We start from the raw sequence: 22,715 nt of genomic DNA, 5'->3' as shown, positions 1-22,715 counted from the left end.
TGAGCACAAATGACAAAGCATTTGACTACTTGTGTGCTATAATGACACAAACCACCACTCTCCATTCTTTTTCACCCCACTTCTAAAAATGTGTTCTTCCCAGAACTATACAGATTAAAAAAATATCTACAGAAATAATAATCCAGGCAACAGGCAACTGATAAGGAATTCAGCCCATCTACTGTCTGAACAAATTATCCTATGCTGCCTATATAGTCAGTAGAGTGACATAAATATTTCTATAGTATTAGCCATTTAACTTTGTATGTCTGCTTTTGGGTGAAATGAATTACCTCAGAAAACTGCCTCTTTCCCTTCACTGACTGTAAATAGAGTACAGGGCGATCTTCTCAACGTGTGCATATCCGTATATGTATCTTCTCAATACTGTGGACATCAACATCTGCTGAAATGAATCCAGACTTTCTGGTGTATTTGTTTCAATAAAAAATACATTATTTCATTGATTTAATTTACCTTCTGAGTTTCCTGACTCACTAAAATGGTACTGAACTAACACAAACACTGACCAAATAATGCTATTTTTGAATTGGGTAGCCGAAGATTTGGGAGGCAGCCTGAGCTGCAGTGGTCATGCACTGGTGGAGTTCACAGTCCTGAGGGATATGGGTCAGGCTAAGGGTAAAGTCAGAACCCTGAATTTCAGGAAAGCAAACTTCCAACTCTTCAAGGAGTTAGTCAATAAGACCCCCTGCAAACCTGCCCTCAGGGATAACCAAGCAGAGTAGAGTTGGCAGACCTTTAAGAACACTCTCCACAGAGTGCAACAGCTCTCAGTCCCCAGGTGTAAGAAATGAGGAAAGGAAGGGAAGAGGTCAGTATGGCAAGTCAAGAGCTGGTGGTCAAACTAAAGTGAAAGAAAGAAATGCACAAGCAGTGGAAGCAGGGACAAGTGTCGTGTGAAAAGTATAGGGATGTTGCACAGTCATTCAGGGACGGTGTCGGGAAGGCCAAGGCATAGCTGAAGTTGAACTTGTCAAGGGACACAAAGAATAGTAAGAAGGGCTTCTACAGGTATGTCAACCAGAAAAGAAGATCAAAGCAAGCATACCCCCCATGATGAACAAGGCTGGCAAACTGGTAACAATGGCTCAGGAGAAGGCTGAGGTACTCAACAATTTTTTTTGTCTCCGTCTTGAGGCAAAAATGTACCTAAGTCTATGGGACTTGATGAGATGCATCCAGAGTCCTGAGGGAACTGGCTGATGCAGTTGCCAAGCCACTCTCCACGATACTTGAAAAGTCATGGCAGTCGGGTAAAGTCCCTGGTGACTGGAAAAACAGAAACACTGCACCCATTTTTAAAAAGGACAGAAAGCAGGACCCTGGTAATATCGACCTGTCACCCTCAACTCTGTGCCTGGGAAGATCATGGAACAGATTCTCCTAGAAGCTATAGTAATGCACACGGAGGACAGGGAGGTGATTCAAGACAGCCAGCATGGCCTCTCCAAAGGCAAGTCGTGCCTGACTGTCCTGGGTTTGGCCAGGACAGGGTTAATTTTCACCGGGCTCCAGGAAGGGGCACAGTCGGGGGGGTGGGGGCTGACTCCACCTGGCCAAACAGAGCCCGGTATTCCATACCATGTGACATCACGCTGGGTTCCGGGGGGGGGGGGGGGGGCGGGGGGGGCGAAAGAGTGGGGGAAGGCATCCCCTTCGGTTTTCCCCACAGATTGGGTTTGATTATTAACAAATTCTAAGACATAGGATCTGAGGTATGGAAATGACCGCAGTGCCGCATGCAAATAAAAGACTAATTTCATGCACAGTGATGTTATCATATCATAAGTCAATATCGTACAGTACAGCAAAATCATCATCCTAATCCTTTTCCCAGTGATGATGAACAGCATGGCAATAAACACATACTGCAAATAAGGGTTCAAAAACCACAGACATCTGATCAAAGTCAGCAACATATTTACTGGCGACTATTTAGCTAACACAGAAAAATGCCTATAACAAAATTTAACAAAATCTAAGAAAGCAGCTTTAACACCCGCTGCTCAGCCCTGCAGTTATCCCTGCCCCACACTTGGGCGCCAAATAAATGTTTTGGTTTCGGCTGCCGCCAGCAACAAAAGCGCCACGTGGCCGCCCCTCCCCCCACCGGTGTGTGGAGGACAATGAAAAGAAACAGACAGAAAACTGGTGGGTCGGGATAAGGGCAGTTTAACAGAACAGCAAACAAAGGGAACAGCAACAACAACGATACAGATAAGGAGGAAACACAACAACGAACCGCACGACCCAGACACCCGCTCTCCCGAACAGGACCGGCGCCGCGCCCCCCCCAAGCCGCAAGTGAGTCCCCGCTGCCCCGCCCCCCCCTCCCCCCACCGGAACCCAGTGTGACGGCATATGGTATGGAATACCAGGCTCTGTTTGGCCAGGTGGGGTCAGTCCCCACCTCCCCAGCTGTGCCCCTTCCTGGAGTCCGGTGAAAATTAACCCTGTCCTGGCCAAACCCAGGACATTATCCACCCCTTATTCCATACCATCTACGTCAACCCCAGGTCCCCCATTGTCCAGTCGATCACCACCACTTCTCCTGTCTCCAGATATCATTCCCTTAGTCTATGGATCATCACTCTAAAGTGTCCGTTGAGTTCATTTAATCCATGACTTCGGGCTCCATCTGTCGTTATGGTCTTCCGTGGCAGGAGAGATGATGTGTGGTGATGGGCGGTCACTTGCTGCATCCAGAGCTCACAGCTGATGTATCTGGTACGGCCCGTGCCCACAGTCTGCAGGAGATGTTGATCCTGATGAAGTTGCTGGATGCCAGTTGTTGAAAACCAGGTCTGGTTCCATCATCCCTGTGCTCTGCTAGGTTTTCATCAGAAAAGTCCATCCTTCTTTAATCTTGATTCTTACTATGCTACTACTGGTACAACACATAACAATTATAACAGTGATAACAGACAGTGACAGGGATATTTAACAATTGACTTTATACAATTTATTTATGGACTATTCTCACCCAAAAACAAATCCCCATGAGGTACACATCGGACTTCCCCATTCTTCCGCATTACCCACCAGGTACACCCAGGTCCTTGAGCAAAAGCAATCCCCCAGACGGGCTTGCCTTTGCCCGAGGCAGGACTAACCCAAACTGTCTTCCCTAACATGTTCCGCATGTGCACTACAGGGACTTTATCTCCTTCTACAGGGCGCTGAGGTTTTGACTGGGCAGGACCAGCTCGGTTGGTGGACCCTCTGGTGTTAACCAACCAGGTGGCCTTTGCTAAATGAGTATCCCAGTTTTTGAAAGTCCCACCCCCCATTGCCCTCAAAGTGGTTTTTAGCAGCCCATTGTACCGCTCGATCTTTCCAGAGGCTGGTGCATGGTAGGGGATGTGATACACCCACTCAATACCGTGTTCTTTGGCCCAGGTGTCTATGAGGCTGTTACGAAAGTGAGTCCCGTTGTCTGAATCAATTCTTTCGGGAGTGCCATGTTGCCACAGGACTTGTTTTTCAAGGCCCAGGATGGTATTCCGGGCAGTGGCATGGGGCACAGGGTAGGTTTCCAGCCATCCGGTGGTGACCTCCACCATTGTGAGCACATAGCGCTTGCCTTGGCAGGTTTGTGGCAGTGTGATGTAGTCAATCTGCCAAGCTTCCGCATATTTATATTTTAACCATCGTCCTCCATACCACTGAGGCTTTACCCGCTTGGCTTGCTTGATTGCAGCGCATGTCTCACATTCACGGATAACCTCTGCAATGGTGTCCATGGGCCCACCAAGGAAGAGATGCGACATACCGATGGGCTCGTGACCGAGGGGTGGACTTGACCTTGGCTTTTGTTGCCGGCGGCAGCCGAAACCAGAACACTGACCAATCTAGTGGCTTTCTATGGTGGACTGACTACATCAGTGGACAAAGGAAGGGCTATGGATGTCATCTGGACTTCTGTAAGGCCTTGGACACAGTCCCCCAGAATATCCTTCTTTCTAAACCGGAGAGATATGGATTTGATGGGTGAACGGTTCGGTGGATGAGGAATTGGTTGGAAGGTCACAGCCAGTGGTTAGTGGTCAATGGCTCCATGTCCAAGTGGAGATCAGTGACGAGTGGTCTCCCTTAGGGGTCCATAATGAAACGCGTACTGTTTAGTATCTTCATCAATGACATAGACAGTGAGATTGAGTCCACCCTCAGCAAGTTTGCAGATGACACCACGCTGAGTGGTGAAGTAGACACACCAGAAGGACGCGATGCCATCCAGAGGGAACTGGACAAGCTTGCGAAGTGTGCCTGCATGAACCTCATGAGCTGTAACAAGGGGAAGCACAGTGTCCTGCACCCGGGTCTGGGCAGCCTCCAGTATTAACACAGGCTGGGGAATGAAGGGATCGAGAGCATTCCTGAGGAGGACTTGAGGTTACTGGTGGATGAGAAGCTGGACATGAGGGGGTGATGTGCACTCACAGCCCTGAAAGCCAGCCGTATCCTGGGCTGCATCAAGACAAGCGTGGCCAGCAGGATGAGGGGATTCTGCCCCTCTACTCTGCTCTGGTGAGACCCCACCTAGAGTCTTGTGTCCAGCTCTGGAGCCCTCAGCACAGGAAAGATGTGGACCTGTTGGAGCGGGTCCAGAGGAGGCCACAGAAATGTTCAGAGAGATGCAACAACTCTCCGATGAGGAAAGGCTGAGAGAGTTGGGACTGTTCAGCCTGGAGAAGAGAAGGCTGCAGGGAGACCTTATTGCGGCCCATCAGTACTTAAAGGGGGCTTATAAGAAAGATGGGGACAAATTTATTAGCAGGGCCTGTTGCGATAGGACAGGAGGTACTGGTTTTAAACTAAAAGAGGGTACATTTAGACCAGATATAAGGAAGAAATTTTTACAACGAGGGTAGTGAAACAATGGAACAGGCTGCCAAGTAAGGTGGTAGATGGTCCATCCCTGGAACCATTCCAGGTCAGGCTGGACAGGGCTCTGAGCAACCTGATCTAGCTGAAGATGTCCCTGCTTATTGCAGAGAGTTTGGACTAGATGACCTTTAAATGTTCTTCCTACCCAAACTATTCTGATTCTACAATATACACACAATATATGATGTATTTACACGTATGTTTTCCTGAGAACTACTTGGACTTATGCAAATCATTTGACACTGTCCTGCATGACATCCTTGTCTCTAAATTGGAGAGACATGGATTTGACAGATGGACCACTTGGTGGCTAAGGAAATGGCTGGATGGTCACACTCAGAAGAGTTGTGGTCAATGGCTCAATGGCCAAGTGAAGACCAGTGACTCCCAGTCACCAGGGGACCTTATAGTAGCCTTCCAGTACCTGAAGGAGGCCTGCAAAAAAGCTGGAGAGGGACTTTTTACAAGGACATGTAGTGACAGGAAAAGCGGTAATGGCTTTGAACTAAAAGAGGGCAGATTTAGATTAGATATGAGAAAGAAATTCTTCATTGTGAGGGTTGTGAGGCACTGGACTATGCACTGGACTATATTGCCCAGAGAAGTTGTAGATGCCCCCTCCCTGGAATTGTTCAAGGCCAGGTTGGATGGGTCTTTGAGCAACCTGATGTAGTGCAAGGTGTCCCTGTCCATGGCAGGCGGGTTGGAACTAGATGGTCTTTAAGGTCCCTTCCAACCCAAACCACTCTATGATTCTGCGGTAACTTTTCCATGACAAAACTGCAGTTAAGCAGAATATTGCTTCTATTGTAATAAGGAAACTGGGTAAGCATCCTGAGCTGAGGATATTACTAGGACTAATGAAGAAAGATCTACATCTAATATTAAAGAAAGATAATAACTTCTACCTTCTGTTATAAGCAGAGGGAATTCTAAAAGCCCTCTATATTCAAAAACCTTGTCTTTTCCTTCCTGTCTTTATGTCAGCAGCAACTCTATCTGCTGTCCCTACCAACCTTGCCTTGTTTTAGCTCCTAGATACATCTACTAATCATTCTCGCAGAAGAAGAAATTAGTGTTCAAAAAAGTCTTTTATTAGAAAACACTAGATATTTTCTGGTGCATGGTTTATGCCGGCAAATTTTTTTTTGTCTTCTTAATTCTCTGTAATATTCATGTGCTTGTATTTCCCCAGGTTTCACATTTTTCTGTGATAACTGTTACCTTTTGTCTCCCATTTCATCATTAAGTAGGCCTGTTGTTGTTCAACAGTCTTAGCCAGAGGGCTGATCTTGCACTCTGTAGTTGCATGCCCTCTCATAGTTTTCCTTCATTTTTGAATGTATCTTTTTCAGTAATTTCTTCTTTCTTGGAACACCACTGCTCTCTGAAAGCTGCACTACTTTTACCAAAGTGTCCTGTCTTCCATTTGGGTTGCCTTTATGCAATCAACACTTTTGCTATTGGCATTATGTAGAACAGCATGGTCTAATGTTTATCCTCTAATTTATTAACACTCTAGTTTACTTATGTATGCAGCTGAATTGCTCTTAGGATCTTTTGCATGTAGACCTTCCTGGGAATTCATGAATAGTTGCACAGGGTCAGCTGCAAATATTTCAACATTATTTATATTCTATAGCTTTGCTCATGTTTCCTACCTTTCTCTTCTATTACCTTAAATTTTCATTTCTATTATTAAGATTCACTCCAAGACTGGAATTCTTTAAGAACAGAAAAGCAACAAAATACTCTATTTGTCCTAAATTGTCAGTTTCCTCCTCTGTTTCCTTTGCATTTAGTATGTAGCATTTCAAGAGACATTAACGGCAAGATTCAATGCTGGGTATATGTATAATAGCTCAAAAAGCCATCTCCTCCCAATTGCCTTGATCAAACCCTTGCTATCAATTATTGGCAAAGTATGTAAGAAGAAGTGCTTTCTGTACAATTCTTTGGAAACTTGCTCTATTGCACTGATTCCTAAACTCCTGCAATGGTAGCCTACCCTACAACATTCTTGCAACTATGAATGTATCAGCATACAGTTGTAGAGATCACAATTTTTTAAACTGTTTAACCTGCTTGTGTAGACAACTAAACTTAAATCATGGTCTAACACTGTTCCATAATCTCCAGTATGAGTTATATGTTACAAATGACATAATCCATCTCCTCGCACGAAGCAAAACCCTACAGCTAGGGCAGACACCTCAAAAGTAAGTTTTACATTTGTATTACTTACAGAGTTTTAAAAATCTTTAAAGCTAAACCACACAACTGTAGCTCTGCAACATACATACAAGAACAAAGATGTGTAATTTGGATTTACACTACTACTAATCATTACTTCATTATCTCCCTACCAACTTGCTGCAGTAATTCTGTCTTAGGCTAACGTATTAAACCAACTTTGATTGTGTCCAATCTATCAGCTTTTGTCTTCTCTGTCCTAGTATGGCATCCCAATCCCAACTCTCTGTAGTGAGTGGATATTTTTTTCTTCTACTAAGTACCACAGCCAACAGCATGATTTGCAGTCCCATTGTATCCATCTCAGATATGGTTTTCTAAAGGTAATCTTTAGAATTTGTTAAGAACCGCTACATTTTCCAACTATTGCTAAACCAGATTCTTTGCTTCTAATGAATGGACTCTTAACTACTGGCAATTTGTTTAATCTACATGCCATCCGGTACTAAGTCAGGTATCTTGGAGTAACCTAGCTATCTCAGTGTGATTGCCCTTTGCGATTCGACCTGTAACCATGACAGGTTTATTGGGAGAGAAAGGGAGGCACATGGCAGACAGAAATAGGAGAATAAAAGAAAAGAAGACAATTGCAGAAATAGATTTCCATAAAATGCTTTCAATTAAATTTCTGTATTTTACTGTCTCGCCTTTTTTGACATGAGTCCTGAATAAATGACGGTATTTTTCCTAGCATGAATGAGTAACTCATTTCATGAATAATGCCTTTTACTCCTTTTCAATACTGAAATAATTTCCACTTTCCAAGATTTGTTAGCAATGCATGTTACAGGCTCATATAACTCTCCTGCTAGTTCCCTGAGGATTCCCAGCTGCAAGCTTCAAGAATCCTTGAAGTTTCTGTCAAAGTTCCCTGAGAAACTTGGCTGCATGTTTTTTTGGATTCTTGAGAAACTGCACAAAAATATTTTGAAAAGAAGACTTCTCTGAGGAACATTAAGAAAAGGCTTGAACTACATGTCTCTCTACAGATCATTTCTGGAAAAAAGGTTTCAAAATCAATACACTGTATTAAAAATTGTTTTTAAAAAACAGCTTTTCTAAAAGCTGATTCAATAAGCAGCTTACATTATCACCCCAGTGACTTTTTTTTAACTCAGCTATTTGTGGTAACTTTCACCTCAACAGTAAAAAACCTGAGCTATAAATACTGCTGACTTCTGTGTATTATCTCCACATCTTTACAGCCCAGTAAACAATGAGTAATTGTGGTGTAACACTGCATTTAATGTATTTGCTATCCTTGATCCCTAGGACACCCTTACCATTTATGAGTATAAAAGCAAGGACTTCAAAATCCTGCCTATATTCCAAATTCAGTATTTGTACTCTCCCTACTTAAATGTTCACTGCAGTTTTAATTCGTTAATGTATTCTTCAACTCCTATACAGACTTGCATAGTGATGTTCTGCACAGTTAAACTGTTGCTTCGTTCCATGTTAGCAGTTCTTAAACATCGAGGGAGAGACCGTGTCCTTTACACCATGGCCCAGGAAAGCTGTCAGCACCTGTTATGATTTTGCTTGTTGGGCATACGGAGAGCAATTCCCTCTATCCATTAGGCAGGCGAAGATTACTCCCCTGATGCATCAGGCCTTTCTGACAGCTCAGCAGGAAGAAGAACCATTTTCAACCTGCTCCAATGTTTGTACTTTTAACAATTTGCATATATTTTGTCTGTTTCTGTCTGTCTGTTTTGTCAATTTAATCTGTCAGCTCTGCTGGCCAGGTGCATGCCTAATCTCTATGTTGCTGTAACAACTGACTCAGAAATAGTAATTCTGAGTGCAGGAATCTAAACAGCCATAGATGTAATACGTACTGTAATAAAAGAAATTAATAGTAGGCAAACTGACAGCTATCTTACCAGTCTCTTCACATAACTGACAGACCTGCTATAATTCATGTAGGTTTTATGTGCTTTGAAAGGCACACATTGTTACTTTCACTGAATACAGCATTAAATTCAAAACATATTTGCAACTTTTCTGCAGTGCAACACACAACAGAGAAGATTAACTATACCAGTTCTTACCTGTTTTGCAAATGCACATTGGATTTCCATCATCTTGTGCCAAGCAGGTTGAATTGTTCATGCATGGATTGTAAGGCAGCTCACAGGGACTGAAGCGCTGATGGCAGAAGTCACCAGTATAAAATGGAGGGCAAATGCATACAAACTGGCCCTGCTTAACAGATTCATAGCAGGTGGCTCCATTCAAGCATGGTTCAGAATCACATTCATTTACATCTTCACTGCAGTCTGGCCCTGTCCATCCTGCTGTACATGTGCATCTGAAAACAAAAAAAAGGAGTCAACGTGGTGGAAGAAAGAATATCAACAGTTTAGCCCAGTCACAGAACCACAGAATCAGTCCCAATTATTTCCATTAAAAAAAAAAAAAAAAATCTCTTTCTGTGCATTGCTTTTTTCTGCTAATTGTATCAGACTGCACTATGAATAAAAGCTATATTCAGGTTCTTCTCTCACAATTTATTTGAGAAGAAGCAAAATGACTTGTTCTAAATCACATGGTTTATCCACTTGGAGAACCACCTGGTTTAGTCAATGCTGACAGGATCATCTGTGGATATTCTTTAACCTGAAACACCACCACAAATTATCAAATGTGGAAAGTAAGTTTCTTTCAGCTTTAGGATCAGAAAGACATATTTTCACACGTGTGAAACTACTAAGCAGTTACTTCAGTGATTGGGATGAAATGTACCAGGTGGCATTAGTACACTTTTATGAAAGAAGGTAGGAGGTCAAAGCCACAATAAATGATGAAAGAATCCTCTTCTCATTATGTTTTTTCTCTTTTTCGTATGCTCTTGTGAAGACCTGTTATTGACAACACAGAAGAGAAAACCTGGACCAAAATCTACAATACAACTGATTACAAAGAATCTATCTTCATGAATTAGATAAATATCTGGTTTTATTTACAACATGAATATGATGATGAGGTTCTAAAAATTCATAGATAACAATTTGTTAATGATTTCAAAGATCGCAGAGAAAATTTCCTCATTAGCAGCAATAAAAGAGGGGTCTATGCTTTAAAATGTATTTGTTCTTATTACTTTCACTGAAGATAGAATTAAATTCAAGATGTATTTGCAAGGTTTTGCAGGACAACAGATAATACAGACAAGATTAACTATACCAGCTCTTACCTGTTTTGACTGATACTGATTTTGGGCATTAAATGATTCACATATAGTTTAATAGTTCTAATTTGATAAAAGGAATTGTTCTTAAATAATAGGTTGTTCAATGGAGAATCAATTAGGTAGTTCTATAAGGCCTGGCTATTGCTTGTTACACACCAGGCAAATTTGGCCATTTTAAAACACACACAGTGTTTTCTTTGAAATTTAGAATGTTCTGTATGATCAGTTTGTGGGGTATAATTTTCATGTCACATGAAAAGAAAGGGGTATTACTGAGGAATTTTCTCATTTGAAAGTCCTGAGTAATTTAGCAGTAACGATTAAAAAAATCCGGTTACTCTGGTTTTCATTGGAAGAAAAGTAGTTCTAACTATCAACAGGCATTCATTACAGTAACTACAACAAAAAAAATCACATTTCAGGACCCATTTATCAGTTACAGCACCCAAAGCACATTTTTAGAAATATGGTTACAAATAAGTATGTTTTGTTACTCTGTGTTTATGCACAACAAACATATCTTCTTTTGCTAAATATGGCAGCATCACTCTGGTACCTTGAGGCAATATCCACTGAATAACACTGAAAAACAAGGCATTCACTACTCAGTGCTCAAATTTTCTCCTAAGTAGTCAATCTATGAAAGTACAAGCCTCTATTGCAAATTAAGTATCTCCACATCGCTGATAGAGGACACAGTATAACACAATGTTCCAAAAGATCAGAACAAGTATTTTAGATGTTAACTGTTTCACAGCTGCTCAGATTTTTCTTGACTTCATTGACAAAGTTCTGAATAAATTACTACTGATGAACTACTACAAAAGTGATATGTAATACCTTGTCTATGCTCCATTTGTAGCTTAGAAAGCTCATTAAATGGAAAGACTTTCACTTCATGTTATGAGAATATGATTCAAGTCTTAACTTGCCCAACTGTTATGGGTGTAACTGAGGTGCAGAGGAACAAACATAAAACATGTTCCATTCCCTTCTTTTCCCTAACGAGTTTCACAACAGCCTCTGAGTTATCAAAACTATTCTGTATGGCCACAGGGAACTTTATGCCAGATGGAGATCACTGAAACACAGTAATTATCTACTCTACACAACTAGCCAGTCCTACCCTGGCTTCATGCCAGCTACCGAGATACAAAGGTCAATATTAATGCAAAGAAGACAATAACATAGTTTTATTGTACTCTTACCTGTATTATTAAGAAGTTGCTGGTGCCCTCATTAAACGTGAAAAAATACATAGATGTGTCTATCTCGAGAACCAGTTTTAAGCATCAAGACAACATTCTGTCTTAATGAGAACTGTTTGTTTAAACAAGGTAAGGAGGAGGTGTTAGAAGTACTAAAAGCACAGAATACAGAGCAGAGTTTTTTAACTGTGGACTATCAATTAAGCTACTATAGCTTAATGATTACTATTAATAATTATTACTATATTCTTGTAAATTATCTGATCAAAAGGCAAAAACCCAATTAAACCGTCTTCTTCAAAGTGACCACTTCCTCCGCTACATTAGAAAAATCAAGCAGGATCCCCAAGCAAAAAAAGAATGTTATACATGTTGTTATGAGACCACATAAACATAAGATAGTCATTGCTCAACTTCTTTGTTTTTTAACCAACTTGTAAACGGAGACAAAAAATTTCTAACAGTACTAGCAAAATACAGTCAAAGTTTTCATATACCTTCTAAAGAGAAAATTGTAAATATGACAGATGTTTTGTATGCAACTTTGTGTTTATTCCTAAACCATTTAGAAAGTATATAAACTTTTCTGAACTTCTTTGCCAGTATTTCATGTTTAAATAATGCCAAGTTTTATAACAGAATTCTCAAAATGCAAGTTATATATATATGAAAACTATCATATTCATCAAATTAATAATCAAAATCTCTTTAGGCAAGAAAGTTTTAGACTGTAAGTCTAAAATATGTATACTTAGTCTAAAATTTACGTAAATCTAAATAGGTATAAATCTAAAACACATATTTATATGTATAAGTTACTCTGGGCATCTGAAACAATTTGATCATTGTTAAAGTCATAAAATTAGGGAAACAACGCAGGCAATGTGCTAAGCTCCAGAAAGAAAATAAACTGGAAAGCGTGTTTTACATTTTCTCTTAAGAACAATCAAAAATACTATCTTTATTCACATATAGATTTAAATTCTGAACTTACAGTTTTTACAAAGCCTTTCTTATAAAAATTTTTGTGTTTATGAAAAAAATACAAAATTTAAAAAAAATATAAATACACAGCCAGTCCCTGTATAAGGCCTATCCTATATTTCCAGATTAACTATGAAAACATTTTATATTACACATTTAAGCAAACGGCATCTAATCTTTTCATACCCTAACTGCATACTTGTTTATGTAACTTCTACAAACACTAATGAGAAGATAACCCATTAGAAATATCTAGAACAGTGATAACCCACTCTTTCTACTTTACGATCAGTTGTGGGAAAAATTTGGGGGGGGGGGGAAAGACAAAAACATTGTATTTTTTGTTGAAAATAATCTGACAGGCTGTTGAAATTATATTTTAATTTTAAATAATAAAAGCTTCTATTAAACCATAGAATGATTTATAACATCTTTGAAAAGAGGAAGAATACACTAGCAAGGAAGCGTACTCTAGCACACGTAATGAAAGAAACAGGAGATTTAGGTTGATGCAAAAATTCTTCATTTTACATTTCCAGAATGTATATAAATATTTCCTTTTAAATAACCAAATCCAAATACTTCAATTGATATTACAAAATCAAATCACGTATGATTTTTTAATTGAAATTATTCATTTTAATAATATATATCCCACACAGTGCTTTGACTGTGATGTGTAGAACTTCTCTAATACATACAGATCAGCTTTCGTAAGTATTATCTGTTGACTTTCCATATGTCTCTCCACAGATTTAAGGGCTTGCCATACAGACTCAAATAAAAGACAGTTATGAAAATACACACTATGTTATATCCATGGTTTTGTATTTTACTACCTGCTTAAATGTTAAAGTCAAAGTTAAAAATTGCAAGCTATTGTCATGAATGGCACCCAGAAAAACTAATGTTAATATATTATTAATGTAAGTATAATTACATTATTAATGTAATATTAATGTTGAAAAAGTCTTTAAGGCTCATCTAGTCCCCCTGCTCAAGACAGGGTCAACTGGAACAGGTTTCTCAGGTCTGTGTCCAACCTGGTGTAATCGATGGCCTGGCTGGACTTGTCGAATGCAAGACAAACGGACTGAGGCATCAAGAACCGAAGAGCTAACAAAGGAAGTAAATAACTGGTGCTTATCTTATCAGACAAAAGTAAGGGGGGATAGCCCATCTCTGTAAACTCAGTGATCTGTGGGGCGCCGCGGAGGCTGCGCAGCCAGAGATTGCTTCAGAGATTGCTTTGGACAAAGCACAGATGGCCCCCGAATACACATACCAAGATGCCTGCTCCGAAGGCGTGTCACACTGCTGAGTCCCGCTTCTGACGACACGACATTCCATGCCAAGAGCCAATCGATACACAATAATTGACTTAGTCCCACCTCGCAAAAAGATTTCCAAACATACAAAAATTGGCACTTGAAAACTCTCTTTGGGAGGAGGAGCCAAGCGAGAACTTCACCTGATGGACGGGTCGACAGGCCTGAACCTCTCTTCCCTCCCCAAGAAGGGACGCCTTTTTGGTAAGAGTCGCGCCTCTGACTTTGTCAGACGTATCCCCGGGAACACATTGTTAACTAAAGCGCTAAACTATGACTTTGAGCTCAACTTTTGTAGACAGTGAATTTATCAACGGCAATTCCGAATCTGTGATAACTGTCACTTGAATAAATTACCTATTGTTTCAACTTTGCGAAACTGTTTCAGTGAAAGTCCTTGGAAGGGCTCTGGCAGGCTAGTTGAATATCAGACTCCCCTTACCCCCCCCTTTAATGCGACACATGGTTTTGAGTATCTCCAAAGATGGGAGACTCCATAACCTCTCTGGGACACCTGTTCCAGCACCTGTCCACCCTCACATTAAAAAAAGCGTTTTCTTAAAGTGGAATTTCATGCATTTCAGCTTTTGTCAACTACCTCTTGTCCTGTCACTGCATACCACTGAGAAGAGTCTGCCTCCACCTTTTACACTCGCTTACATCAGTTGTTTACACACACTGGCAAGAGCTGCCCTGAGCCAACACCATTTCTCCAGCATGCCAACTGGAACTACAATCTACTCAGAATCTGCAGAGTTCTAAAGTGACTTTCTGTGAATTAGCAAAGCCTATTGGTGGTCTCATTCCAACCTAGCTCATCTAGAAGCTCTGGAAAAATGTCAAAGCTTGACAAAAGCAGTAATGCAGATGATTATACCAGTGGAGAACAGATTTCAGAAGCAGCAAATTTTTTTACTTTCAGACCTCTTACAGCAGAAAAATAGGAGAAACCAGTCTTTTCAGTCCTCTGTATTTTGTACCAATTTTTCAGAAAGTATCAGTCAAAGCACTTGCTTTTGCCACAGACACAGGTATTTCTACAGAAAAAATATGCAATGTTTAAGATGTAGCAGAACTGTTTTTTCCTTAGTGGTTCAGTGAAAACAACACGAATCCTAAACTGAACCCTCAGATGTACCGTGCCTGTCATTCACCTGCCTCTTTATTTGACAAGATCTTGATAAGAAATGGCAAGATGTTAAGTGAAGTTTAGGTTGACCTGTTAGCTATACAGTACGTGCAATAATGGTCCATTCTTCAGTAAGAGTTAATGTTGTCTAGTGCATTCCACCAAATCAACTAAGAGCCTGAAAAGCTGCAGTGCTCAGTGACGAACCTATTCCTTGCAAACTACAGGCTATTGGACCATCTGAAGTACTAAAAAGAGAGCTCCCTTTCAATAATGCACAGCTTTGAATTTAGAGCACCAACACACACCACAAACCTCTGAAGACACACACTTCCAGTCACCAGACGCTTCAGATATTTTCTCTCTTTTCCTCTTTCCTCCCACAAACATCTTTCTTCTTTTATTCTCTGAAAGTTTAATGCACTCTTTGCTTCTCTGACCCATCTTACATACTCCACCAGCTGTCACCTGCAAAAGCCCTGTTATGAGTTTGTCTCTGATGCTCTTCTGGTGTTACTAGTTCCCCACTCTCAGATGTCACTCCCGTATGTTTTCCTCAAACTTTCACCTATGTCTTCCTCCTCTCCCTGAATTCATCTGAGACTCTTTTGACTATCTATTCCATTATTCCTTCTCTAACTTCTTCCTAGAGCTCTACATTTGTAACCAATCAAAAGTGACACAGATGAAATAATTAGAGAGGTCAAGACTGGTGGCAGCCTGGGCTGCAGCGGTCATGTCCTGATGGGATTCACAATTTTGAGGGGTATTTTTGAGGGGTACGAGGGTCAGCTGACAAGTAGAGTCACAACCCCAAATTTCAGGAGAGTAAACTTTCTATTATTTAAGGAATTAACAGATGGGACCCCCTAGGAAACTGCCCTCAGGGACAAACGAGCTGAACAGATCTGGCAGCTTTTTAGGGACATTTTTCTTCGAGCTCTTGGTTTACACATGTAAGAAATCAGGCAAGGCAGGCAGGAGACCAGCACAGCTTAGTAAGGACTTCTGGGACAAAATGGAGTTTAAGAAGGAAGTGCACAGGCAATGGAACAAGGGACACGTATCCTGGGAAGCTTATAGGAAGCTGCCTGGATGCGTAGGGATGGGATTAGGAAAGTTAAGGCACATTTGGAGATGAATTTGGCAAGGGATACAAAGGATAGTAAGAAAAGCTTTTACAGGTATGTTGGCCAGAAAAGGAAGATTAAAGAAAATCTACCCTTGCAGTAAATAAGATGGGAGAACTGGTGACAACCAATAAAAAAACTCTGAGGGACTCCACCTTTTTTTTTTTTTTTCTCAGTTTTCAATGCTAATCTCTTTTCCCACTTCTCTTAACCCTCTGAACCTCATGGCAGGGACTAGGGGAATGAAGTCATTCCAAGAAGAATGGTCAGGAGAAAGAGAAGGTCAGGCTTGAGACCACTTGAGGAATCTCAAAATACCTAAGACCATAGGACTTGATGAGATGGACCCCCGGGGCCTGAGGGAAATGGTTAATGTAGTTGCCACACCACCTTCCATCATAGCTGAAAAGTCATGGCAGTCGGGCAAAGTCCCCAGTGACCAGAAAAAGTGAAACATCATGCCCGTTTATAAAAAGAGTCAAAAGTTGGACCCTGGGAACTACCAACCAGTCAGCTTCATCTCTGTGCCTGGGAAGACCATGGAACAGATCCTCCCACAACTGATGTTGAAAGATATGGAAGACAGGGTGGTGATCAGACATAGCCAACACGGCTTCACCAACTGCAGATCATGACTAATCCAGCAGCCCTCCACAACAGATTGACTGCATCAGTGGACAAGAGCTACAGATATCATCTACCTTGACATCTGTAAGGCCTCTGATACAGTCCCACACAACATTCTTGCGACTAAATTGGAGAGATATGGGTTCAATGGATGGACTGCTAGATGGATGAGGAATCGGCCAGATGGCTGTGTCTAAAGAGTTACAGTCAATATCTCAACATCCAAATGGAGATCAGTAACAAACACTGTTCCTCACGGGTCCGTATCAGGAGCAATACTATTTAGTATCTTCATCAATGACACACACTGTGGGATTGGGCGCACCCTCAGCAAGTCTGCAGATACCACCAAGCTGAGTGGTGCAGTTGATACGCTTGAATTAAGTGATGCCATCCAGAGGGATCTTCACAGGCTTGAGAAGTAGGCCCATGTGAACCTCATGAAGTTCAACAAGGCTAAGTACAAGGTCCTACTCCTGGGTTGGCACAATCATGAGTATCAGTGTAAGCTAAAGGATGAACGGATTGAGAGCAGCCATGTGGAGAAGGACTTGGGAATACTGGTGGAAGAAAAACTGGATAAGAGCTGGCAATGTGTACTTGCATCCAAGAAAGTCGTGGACTGCATAAAAATAAGCAAGATCAATGGAGGTGATTCTACTCTGCCCTCGTGAGACCCCACTTGGACTCCTGTGTCCAGCTCTGAAGCTGTCAGCACAGGAAAGACATGGAATTGTTGGAGTGGGTCCACAGACCAAGTCATGAAAACGCCTATGGAGAAAGGCTGAGAGAGTAGAGGTTGCTCAGCCTGGAGAAGAGAAGGCTCTGTGGAGACTCAATTGTGCCTTTCAATACTTAAATTATATATTTTATTATATATTATAATTATAGGCATAAGAAAGATGGACAGAGACTTTTTACCAGGGTCTGTAATGACAGGACAAAGAACAACAGTTTTAAACTGAAAGAGGGAAGATTCAGACTGGACGTTAGAACTTCTTTACAATAAAAGTGGTAAGATACTGGAACAGGTTGCGCAGAGAAGTTGTGGATGCTTCATCACTGAATGTGTTCAAGGTCAGGTTCAACAGGGCTTTGAGCAACCTGATCTAGTGAAAGATCTCCCTGCTCCATGGCAGGGGGGATCAACTGGATGATCTTTAAGGGTCCTTTCCAACCCCAACCATTCGACGATGCTCTGAATTTTGCCTCTGCTTGTATAGCCCCCCTGACTGTGCACTGACCGGGCAGTGCAGGGGGTTAGACTCACCATGGCCTGAGCTGGGTTTCCCCGGTTTAACTCCTAAGTGGGGGCCCACTGCTGCCTTCACTGCTCCAGCTTCAGCTCCAGCTTCAGCTCTGGGAACAGCCCCTCTAGGAGGAGGTGACACACCCCCACGCACACACATCCCCACCCACCGCATACAGTCACTGCCTGAGAAACCATAGCCCTTTCTGCTGGGGGGGGGGGGGCGCAGGAGGCCACTGCCAGGCTGTAGCTGGCAGCCTGGGAGAAGGAACTGAGCTGTGACACGGTAACGCCCAAGACTGAGGATGAAACTAGTTGCTTAATATGTTCCACATTACAAAAGTAATACTAGTTTTTATTCTGCTGTTTTCTTACATACTCTTAATGTGGGACATATATAGTAATCTCTATGAATAGTAGCAATGGTGTAGAATTTGTAAATGAACGAGGCAAAGTCATAAATGATAATAATGGCAAAGACTAAAATTCCTATTTCTTTTATTGCTGTGGTTAAGAAGGCAGGACTAATTAACTCCTGGAATAAAAATGCTGTGTTATAAACCCGCTCACTCATTGCCCTTTTCTAGGCTGAGCCAGAAAACTTATGGTTAAAGTGAATAACAGGAAGATCTTTTCCACACCAGTGCTTTCTACTTCAAGTTCCTGACCTGAACCATGCAGTTCTGTGCAGGTACACAACCAATCCCCAAGGTCTGCCTGACTGTTGCCAGGAGTGCTCGGCACTGTGAAAGTACTGCAGTATCTCAGCTTAGGGGACCATCATTTGTTTAGGAATGGCATTATCTTGTTGTTTTCATTTGTCCCAAACAACTCTTAAATTACAGCTATTCAGTTAAAAATGAAGCAAAAATACATGTATTTAATTCTGGTTTATATAAAATACAGATGTGGTTAAGTGTTGTCCCAATCAAAAATGGCATGTCAGTAGGTCAGATATAAGCCTTCTACCTTTGCCTTTGAGAAGTACTAGGACATCCTTCATGATTGCAATATCAATTCCATAACTAAATTATAACAGAAATTCCATCTGTCTTCATCAGCTCTTAGATTAGTGATGGGAAGCTGAAATTATATAAAGCAAAATTGTTACCTTTGTCATACATACCTCCATAATTTCTCAGTTTAAGAGAGATGTAGATGCTGGCTTATAGGAAGTATATGCACCACCTGCAGTCTTTAAGTTGAATCTGAAGTATGGGCTAAGAAAGCATGGAAAAAATACTTGCAGAATGGTACCCCGTAGTAACAGATGTGCACTTATGAACTCTTTATGGTGTGTGTGCCTAATTATTCTAAGTGTCAGAGAAGTCTGCATCATGGCATGCACAATACATGTAGTAGTACAATGACCGATAATATAGTGCATGAACTGTAAATGCAATGGACCTTGCTGCCATTACATCTCAGAAATAAAATTAATCTGTAAAAGAACGCTACAGTAAAATCTACACAAAGCATGTCCTAAGATACTTGGTTAAACCGGCTGAAAAAACTTTCACTCTTCTCCTCTGTTCATATGCTGTATGAAGGTTGTTGAATACTATGCAAGTCAACACATTTCCTAAGTTAACTCTACTATCTGTAAAACAATTTATTGTTTTGAATATCTTATTTTTTAAACTATTTACTCAACTTCACCAACTGATGATTTGTGCATTACCTATTCAGTAACAGCAAAGTGAAAGCCCTGAATAAATATAAGATAGAGTATGATCCCAACATCCATAGCTAACGTCTAAAAGGAACCATATATTGCTGGTGTTCTTCCATTAGTTCAGTTGGAACGTGAACACTGTTGAGCATGACAAGTTGTTTAAACAGTAGAATACTAATCCAATTCTCGCATTTCAGCAATTCATGTCCTACTAATGAAAGAAAGCATTTCCTTCTGTGTTCAAAATTTTTAAAAGAAATTATAAGAAGATTTAAAAATATCGAATCGTCCCTTAAAAAAACAGGAACTTACGTCTCCTAAATTCCTCAAGTTATATTAGAAGGCTGTCGCAGTCATGTGAAAATTTTGGAATGCAGCTTAGCAAGTTAGCACACAACACAGGGTAAAGAGAAAGAAAGATCAGTCCAAATTTATGTTCAGTGTGTAAAGTGATTTTCTGAGTAGCACTGTTAATTTCTTGAATTACTGCAGACCCCCATATAGTGTGTTCACACATTCTGGCATGTGAAGCTGCTCTTTTGAGTAACATCATCTATTAAGTAAGTCTGCTTTAGACTTCCTTTTGTTCCTGACAAAATACAAAGGGAAAAGGAAATATATTCCTTTTTATCTTATCATCTGTTGTCACTAACATCAAGAGCTGCATTCTTTGTCTATGCATCCTTCATCCCTCACTGGAACAACAATCGGTACAACTGCAACAAGGTAACTCCAGACTCTCTCCAGCAATCTGGGGGAAAGTACATAGTTTGCATCCTATTTAACAGATGACATTTCTCCAAAGATTGACTCTGCCGGAGAAGAAAACCTTTATTTGTGAAAAAACAGCATCAGCAAAACAATGCTACAGCTAACAGTAAGTAAAGATACCTCCAGTACCTTGGATGGTACTGATTCACCTTGGCAGAGGAAAAAGAAGTATTATTTCATTCTTTCAAGAATCAGAGGGAATCAGTTGTCATGCCATGTCCAAGAAGCTGATAGCACCTAAAATTAATCTGTTAGAGCTCAGATATTGAATAAAACAGTTATCTGGGAGACTCTCCATCTTTGAAGGACTCCTGAAAAAAGGCTTCCATCTCCCTAGTTGCCTGTTTTCTTGTGCTCCAACTTCTATTACTGCAGTCCAAATCTGATACTACTGGGTTTATTGCTGCACCTATGGAAACTGGTACCTTCAGCAATATTCCTCTTGGAAATATCTTCCTATCTCCTAGATCTCAGTGTAAAGTGGATAGAGAACTGGCTGAAAGGCAGAACTCAGAGGGTTTTCATCAGCGGCGCTGAGTCTAGTTGGAGGCTGGTAACAAGTGGTGTCCACCACGGGTCAGTACTGGGCCCAGCCTTGTTTAACTTCTTCATCGACGACCTGGATGAAGATTTAGAATGTACTCTCAGCAAGTTTGCTGATGACACCAAACTGGGAGGTGTGGTGGATACACCAGAAGGCTGTGCTGCCATTCAGCGTGACCTGGATAGGCTGGAGAGCTGGGCAGAGAAGAACCTCATGAGGTTCAACAAAGGCAAATGCAGGGTCCTGCACCTGGGGAGGAACAACCTCATGCACCAGTAGAGGCTTGGGGTGGACCTGCTGGAGAGCCGCTCTGCAGAGAGGGACCTGGGTATCCTGGTGGACGACAGGTTAACCATGAGCCAGCAGTGTGCCCTGGCTGCCAAGAAAGCCAATGGGATCCTGGGATGCATCAAGAAGAGTGTGGCCAGCAGGACGAGGGAGGTTCTCCTTCCCCTCTACACTACCCTGGTGAGGCCTCATCTGGAGTACTGTGTCCAGTTCTGGGCTCCCCAGTTCAAGAAAGATGAAGAGCTACTGGAGAGAGTCCAGCAGAGGGCTACGAGGATGATGAGGGGACTGGAACATCTGCCCTACGAGGAGAGGTTGAGGGAACTGGGCTTGTTCAGCCTGAAGAAGAGAAAGCTGCGAGGGGACCTTATAAATGCCTACAAATATCTGAAGGTTGGGTGTCAGGAGGATGGGGCCAAGCTCTTTTCAGTGGTGCCCAGTGACAGGACAAGGGGCAATGGGCACAAACTGAGGCACAGGAAGTTCCGTCTGAACATGAGGAAGAACTTCTTCCCTCTGAGGGTGACGGAGCACTGGAACAGGGTGCCCAGGGAGATTGTGGAGTCTCCTTCTCTGGAGATATTCAAGACCCGCCTGGACAAGGTCCTGTGCAGCTTGCTGTAGGTGACCCTGCTTCGGCAGGAGGGTTGGACTAGATGACCCACAGAGGTCCCTTCCAACCCCTACTATTCTGTGATTCTGTGATTCTGTAAAGGGCCTAGTTGATAGGGAAATTAAATCAATGCCTTTTTTCAGTTTAGTATTGCTCTGATTATTTTCTGAGTGTTACAGGTAACTGTTGCTGTGTTTTAGTACACTGATTTTGAGACAAGTCTTCTCGACCCGAGAAATCTGAAGGGAAAAAGAATGCCACACTGAAAAAACAAAAGCTATCACCTGAAAGCAGGTAACAGCCCCTGCAAGAGAGGCATTTGTTAAATTTGGAAAGTTTAGCAATGCAACAATGGTTCCGTCAATTTATCTCAAAGCTCTTCACCTAATATGCAGAGATGGCACTGATTACAGAAGAGAAAAATGAACTCTTCAGTAGAGTGCTAACAACAGAAGTTACTTTTGCTCTAGGGAAGTAAAGGAGATCCTTCCTGGTCTGTTCCTTCTACCACAGGCAACAGAAGACAACCAAGTAATTACAATTGCTAATCTTTATTAGCAATAATTAGCACAGCAACATAAAGAGGTAGATGGCATACTGCAACTCTGAAATTTTATGAAGCGTAATACGCATCTAACCCTGAAGATAGATTACTGAGACATTTAGAAAATTTGACATGAAAAATAAATGAACATAATTCACACCAATTTAGAAGTCTACACAAATGACCTCTGCATAATGTTTTGAATGATTTGAACGGATGAGACAGAAACACTTATCTCCCTCATGTTTCTGACTATTTCTGAACA

The 22,715-nt window shown here is 41.4% G+C and overlaps 1 protein-coding gene across 1 annotated transcript in view; it reads right to left on the bottom strand.

Annotated features, from left to right (window-relative positions):
* The window catches only part of EYS (eyes shut homolog), a 966,530-nt gene that overhangs the window by 558,358 nt on the left and 385,457 nt on the right, over nucleotides 1-22,715 (bottom strand). The window contains exon 23 of the mRNA XM_075414597.1: nucleotides 9,219-9,478. Within this exon, the coding sequence (XP_075270712.1) occupies nucleotides 9,219-9,478 (260 nt within the window). The remainder of the gene's footprint in view (nucleotides 1-9,218; nucleotides 9,479-22,715) is intronic.

Source organism: Opisthocomus hoazin, chromosome 2 (genome assembly GCF_030867145.1).
Source record: "Opisthocomus hoazin isolate bOpiHoa1 chromosome 2, bOpiHoa1.hap1, whole genome shotgun sequence".
NCBI classification, from domain to species: Eukaryota; Metazoa; Chordata; class Aves; order Opisthocomiformes; family Opisthocomidae; genus Opisthocomus; species Opisthocomus hoazin.
Note: the sequence above shows the minus strand (reverse complement) of the source record. Positions and strands in the feature narration are given on the sequence as shown.